We start from the raw sequence: 6,549 nt of genomic DNA, 5'->3' as shown, positions 1-6,549 counted from the left end.
GCCGTGAAATCCACCGGCACTGAGTAACGAGGTGTAGGGTGGAATGTGTACGAAATATCTGCTTTCAAATGCAAGCCGTGCTCACTTTCAGGCAAAGTATTCAAGCGTTGAGTTTATGCCTTGAGAAAGCGTGAACTTTGAGTCTCACGACTCGGCAACTTTCTTTTTCCTATTTCCGACTCACCTCTTTTACACCTTCATTCACGCATATGAAACTTCGTTTTCCTAATCCATCACATTGCGTCACATCTCATTGCATGACTTTTGGTATTATGAGCATGTTTTTGTAAGTCCCCTCAATAAGGGTGTCTTCTTTATTCCCCATTTATCGTAGCTTTGTATATCACGAATTATCTTGTGTCACTATGGGTGGCTTTGTCCATATCTCGTTTTCCTTGAAACTTTTTACCATCTATTTTGAATTTAAACATCAAGTACTTCAGGTTATGCTTTCTCTTACTGTGGTACATTTTTGTCATCGTCATAAGAATTTTGTGCTTTGTTGTATCAACTGGTGAAACACTTCATTTGATTTCTCGAGGTTATGTATCTCTACATGGACGTTATTGTTGGGTCGTGGTACATATCACATTGCCTGCATGTTCTACACGTCTGTGATGCGGAGCTTTACTACTTACCACCTAATCTTACAAACACATATAATGAGGTTACTTCCGCATTCGTGCATCTTAAACAAGTTCTTCTGGGTTAACTTGGCTGCTACGTTGGCGGTAGCCTCGGGGTATGCTTCGACACACTTCTTGCAAAGAATGTGACAGGTTTGGTTGTTACTTCATAGGCGATTTCCGTCTGATAGGGTCACTTTGTTATCCATAAGAAGGTGCCTGCTGAAACTTTAGACACTTACAACAGAGGACATGCCAAAATCTTATTGGCTTGTGACAGTCACCTCGTCCTCATGACCTGTCCCATGACCAGTAGCGGAGCCAGACTCAACTTTGCTTGTGAACTCGGTTAGAATATTGAGATAAAGTGAGTGAATGATAATTAGAACATGAAGATTTGACATCTCATGTTTTAAAAATCTCATAATAGTCCAGATAAATAACTCGGTAATGAAACCAGGTAAAATACCAAGTGGTAATCTTGATTAGATTTTCAATTTTAATCGTAAGCGATGCCTAACCCCCAATACAGTTTGTTAAAAAAGGGTGAGAGGTGTTTTTCGTTCTATCTGGCGGTTGCTTTTAGTTTTTGCTGAAAACACTGTTGATGCGAAAAAAAGTGCAGAAGGGTGGTGTTTGGTATCATTTGAATAACCTTAATTCCCTGCCATTCACACCCTTGAAACAGAACTGCTTACGGCCCTGAATGACCAATAGTCTCACGTCTCCAATGGCTTATGTGTCTGGACCCACTATTGATTGAGACCGATTTTTGGTGTGTAGACACCGGTCTACAAAATTTGGAAAACTCGAACACGTCTGAGTTGTTGATTAATCACGTGTACGTGTGGATGGGGTGCACTGCGTGGCATGCCTCATCCTCGATGACTCATCAGTTTCCATAATGGTGACCAAGCTGGGTGCCAAAATTACACATACGCCTGCCCTCTCGAGTATTAGCGTATGACTAGTTCGCAGTGGTTGGCGAAAGGTCCAGGGGCCCAGGAGAGTGATCTACCAGGGCATCGGATGCAAAATGTTAAGTGAATAAGTATCTGCAAGGGGCCTTTTTTCCAATTCTACCCTTTGAATTCTAAAGCATGCCAAGTGGGTCATGAGGAGTTTTAAGGCTTTCGGTACCATTGTGAGGTTATCGGTCTATCTCTTGACTGTGTAAATGATTGTGGCAGATATCCAGTCGCCTTAGTTAATTAGCTAAGTCTGCAGTAGATTGTATCGGAAGCATATAAGAATAATGTATTCTTGTGGATTGTTAGCATAAATATTATGGTACATTGGCCCCATCTTATTTTGGCCGTTATCCACACTACCTCCAGTTAATGCTTTTCTGCTTTGGCCATCATAGTGGTGTTTGGATCGATTAAGATCAACTGCTTGACAATACTGAAAACCCTGTCACGAGACTTTCGCATTTTATCGACATTTTGACGGTTCGCCCATCACATCGTCTATTAGAAAAATGCATTATGGGGGTATTCTTAGCTAGATATTGCTCAAAGTTCGCCGATGTTCTGGAGCAAAGGCATCTCAAGGATCAATCACTAAAAGCTAAATCTACTTCATCAAATATTTTTTCTTAACATGTCGCTTGTCACTATTTCTAACTATCTTCTTCGTTTCCGCTTAGCTATCATTTTAATACCATCGAGGTACTTATTTGTGTTACTGTTAACCTGTGACATCTTTAGATGTCATTTGTTATTGTAGCAGTCTTGCCATCAGTTTCTTTTATAACATTTAGCTTCGACTCTTTTAATAAACGGTGTTCGGAGGACAAACTTTTGGCATTTGCCAAACAGTTTGTGTAGTTTTTTTTCCGGTCTGTAGACCTGGTTATCCACTGGAGACCCCCTTCCATGACAATTATGAGCGCTGGGGGTCGGTTTATTGCCACATAAATATTATTTGTAGTACCAACGAGTGTGACCACATTCATGGGAGAGTAAAAGACGTCGTACACATCCAAAGAAGGATCTGACTTATTTTTTAGGGAAGTTATACGGCATATGTCTAGAAATACACAACAGATGGGGATGCAGGTGGTATGAACAGAGCTTCGCACTACCAGTAGTGGAAGTAGATTTGCTGGAGACTCAAAATAGCGCGAATTGTAGTAACAGATGGACATCTTCAGTTTTCTTGGTGCATCTTGGCTTTGAGTTGTTTTGGCACTTCAAACACTTGTAACTGTCCACGTGAACTCTTCTTTTCTCACCTATCTTAATGATGCCGTATAAGCAGAAGAGGGGGTACTTTAGACGACTTGTGTTGAGGAGGTAGCAATGATTTGGCTATTGGATTTTTCTTAAATTGCTGGTTCATTTCGGACACTTTAATGAAGCCTGAATGCTACCAATAGCTCTATTTTTCCTTTGCAGTTTTTGCCGTTGTCTTGGTTAATTGTTGGTGATTAAAAGCCGTAACATTTTAGGTGATGTTCAATATTACTTGATAAAGTGTCGTGAATTTCCTCTAATTCCAAAAAACAACTTGTTTCATGAGGGCTACTTAAAAGGCATTAGTCACAAACGGAAACGTGCATCCAAAGGAAACTGGGTTACTCATGCTTACAGTGAATGCGCTTTTACCGAGCCCTGTTTTTTTGCCTCTAGAGACGGCCAGAAAGTGCAGCACTTCAAGGTGCTACAAGATGAGATGGGCAAGTACTTTGTTTGGCTACGCAAATTTGACTCCATCAACCAGCTGATCGACTACCATCGACGCACTAGCATCTCCCGCGACGGTTTCCTCCTCCTTGTCGATAGGCAGCCCTCCAGGGTGAGTTTTGACTGCCTTCCTTCCCTTCCTTTAATGACAGCCTCTTCATAAAATAGTTGCTGAGTCTGAGTTACTTCTGAGTTCACCGCAAGGCCTGCTTGTTTTGAAGCAACTCTTATAAATTTTTGAGAAGACTGGTAGATTTACGACAGGTGGTATGAGCAGCTCAAGAATTCCTTCTTATGAAATAAACAAATTATGATACGTCATCGTCCGAGACATCCCTGAAGATGGTACACGACGTGCGAATTTGGAGGTTGCTTTGTAATGGGTGCATGAAGGGATGAAGAGATTTGACGGACCTTCATGCTACCACTATGGATGTCGAAGGGCTGGAAAAGGAGAAGTCTCACCTGGTCATGTATAATTAAAATAAATGTCGTCCCACTTTTAACCTCCCTATGGACGATCTTCCGCTTTAACCGTAGACAGGAATCAATCATGCAATCTGAGTGACAATGCTATGAAGGCTCTTATTTTATCCGTGGACTTGGATTCGATTCCTCAGTTAGGCAAACTGCATTTCGTGGTGCTGGAGGCCGAACGATATTCTGCTGCAAACAAGTTCTGTATGCCAAGTGGATAGTGTAAAGTGGTACCTCAGGGTAGCGTCCCTGTTGTCAATGTGGTGCTGTCCATCTACTTATCTGGACTAGTTTATTCCTGCAATGTAGGAAGGTATTTGTCTTTCGGACTTTACAAATAACTACCTTCAAATCAATATTGTAGGCATTCATTCAGGGTTATTTCAATTCGGACTTGCCTCATCAGTGTCCGTTACATTACATGTGGTTGGGATATTTATCACGTTAATTCCTGTTATGAGTCTCCGTAGCTTCGGCCTTCCACCACAGACGCCTTTTTTTCTGTAAGGCTTTTTTGCGTAGTGTACAGCTAGCAGAATCGAGACTGCTATTAACTGCCAATCAAAATAACAATATCAATCTTTTTTAATATTTTAGCAATCCTAGAAACTCCCAGAATAGCAGATTTATTACCCTTTTATTACGATTAGAACTTTACTCGTTCCCTTTAGTGAAATAACGCTTTTCGATTGTCACCATAGGCATACTTTGACCTCTCAAGCAACCAGGATTATTAAATTGATTCTAATGAGGCTTTCCATGTCTCCCTTTTTTGAAATCCACTCTTGATTCACGACCGTAAAAAGATTGTCCATCTTTCTTCCACCCTTTTTTGACAAGTTTGCTACTCACCATCATTTTTTGTTATTCTCAGACGTTACTTTTAGTTGTTTTACTTTTTATGCACGGAGCTTACATGTTGATAGAATTTAGCGCGTGTCTAACTGCCATCAATCACACTTCCAACAAACTATTCGAATCCTTTTTTCACTCTCTCCGCCTAAGTTGACGTCGCAACAACACTGCTTTGTTTCAGCGTCAGCAATTTTTTGCTATTACTTAAACTGCATCTCTGCATTGTTTGAAGATCTTTCGTCTAGTTTCTCTCCTTCTTATGTAAGTTGATAAAAATGACCTTCGTCGAATCCCTCCTTGAAGTAGCTAGATTGCTTCAGACTCACTAATTGCGCTGTTATAACTGGACTGTTTAGATTGACACTTTAATAGCGAAATTAGGCTTCTACTGGATAATTGAGCTCCATGTATGGGATGATAAATAAGCGTCAAGAAAATTACCTCTATAAGGGAGAAAAAAACAGAAACCCGAATACAGGCCTAGCCGGGTCTCAGCCTTTATCGGGTGAAAGTTAAACGTTTTAGGGTTGCATTACATTTGATTAACCTCCCGCTATTTCGCAAAATATTTGTTCCTTTTCTGCCACTTTGACAATAAACACATCTATTCATTTTTCTGAGATTAAAACGACTAAATTTTTATCTCCATCATCCCCTTGCATCACCTGTAGGCTGATTTTAAGATCAAGTCGGCGCTGGTCCCCCGTGTTCTTGGTGCTTCAGTGGCTTTAAGCAAGACTAATTGTTATTGGTTGTGGTTAGCTTCATGCAATTTGACTTAAGCTGGTGCTAGTAACTTCGAGTCGTATTTAAATTTACCAGCTCGTTCTCCATGTGGATCGCATTCTCTACAATGACTCCAGGATTTTTAAAGTGGTTTAAGATCCACTTCATAATTAAATTTGGACTAAAAATAGGATCTCACAATCATACTTCTTCAAAGAAGCATGAGTAAGTTGTAGAATGTAACATTACTAGATGTGAATTCGCTCAAAGAGGCAGTCCAAATTATTATTAAATATACAAGGAATTTTATTATTGATGTGATTCAACGTCATGAGAAACCTGAACTGAGACGAGGCCATTGAATAGTGATAGATGAAAATAACAGATCGCTTACTGAACTACTTGTAACTGTACCAATAGAGCCGTTTTAGCATTTGTTGAAGGTTGAAAGAATTCGGTAAGTGTTGCCTCTTTGCAATTGCTAAAGCTCCGTAAACCTGGCCACTTAAAATCTTCGGGGCAGTCACTCTGACGCATATATAACAATGCACGCGGCCATGTGGGCTGCGTTAAGAAAACAAAGAGCCTGTGAGCAGAATAACAAGGAAACAGAGGCGGCATCGCTCGACTTGCTATTCATTTCTATCCATTTCAGCGTAGTCTGGTTTCTAGAGGTGCTACACCGCGTTATTTTTGGAAGAATGAAATCCTCTAAATAACAAAAATTTACACGTACTATCGAGTACGATATGGGTGGATTAAGTAGCTGATGTGGTTGCTTTGAAAGCCTTAACGAGGTTAGTCTACTAATTGCACATTTAATGGGTTAAGGTAAAGCAATGGGAAGCGGCGAGACTTGATTACGTTAAGAAGGAGGAGGGTGGATGCATGCAATCAAAGGAGATCTTGTTTCGTCGAATCATGAAAGCTGTGAGTTTTATATGAAACCACATTACTGTAGGCGAAGCACACAATGCATACAAGGACTTTTGCTTTTGTCATTGTTGTCGTCATGGCTCTTTCTTTTATGCCAAATTACATACGTAGGTAGGGATATTTATGGAGTGTTAGCGGCAATATAAGCTGCTGCAGTTGTGTGACACGTGATGTGATATATTAGGAAGATGGGGCCTCATTCATGTGAATTGAAGAAAAAAAGGAGTATTTCCATTTATGAT

The 6,549-nt window shown here is 40.4% G+C and overlaps 1 protein-coding gene across 1 annotated transcript in view; it reads left to right on the top strand. All coding sequences in view use genetic code 11, as the record gives it.

Moving 5' to 3' along the window:
* Positions 1 to 6,549, top strand: part of EGR_09709 (Growth factor receptor-bound protein) — a gene marked incomplete at both ends in the record, with an annotated part of 17,729 nt that overhangs the window by 10,020 nt on the left and 1,160 nt on the right. Inside the window, 2 exons of the mRNA XM_024498958.1 lie at positions 907 to 974; positions 3,079 to 3,425. Coding sequence (XP_024346626.1) covers positions 907 to 974; positions 3,079 to 3,425 — 415 coding nt within the window. The remainder of the gene's footprint in view (positions 1 to 906; positions 975 to 3,078; positions 3,426 to 6,549) is intronic.

The sequence above is a fragment of the Echinococcus granulosus genome, assembly GCF_000524195.1.
Source record: "Echinococcus granulosus chromosome Unknown EG_S00162, whole genome shotgun sequence".
Taxonomy (NCBI): domain Eukaryota; kingdom Metazoa; phylum Platyhelminthes; class Cestoda; order Cyclophyllidea; family Taeniidae; genus Echinococcus; species Echinococcus granulosus.
Note: the sequence above shows the minus strand (reverse complement) of the source record. Positions and strands in the feature narration are given on the sequence as shown.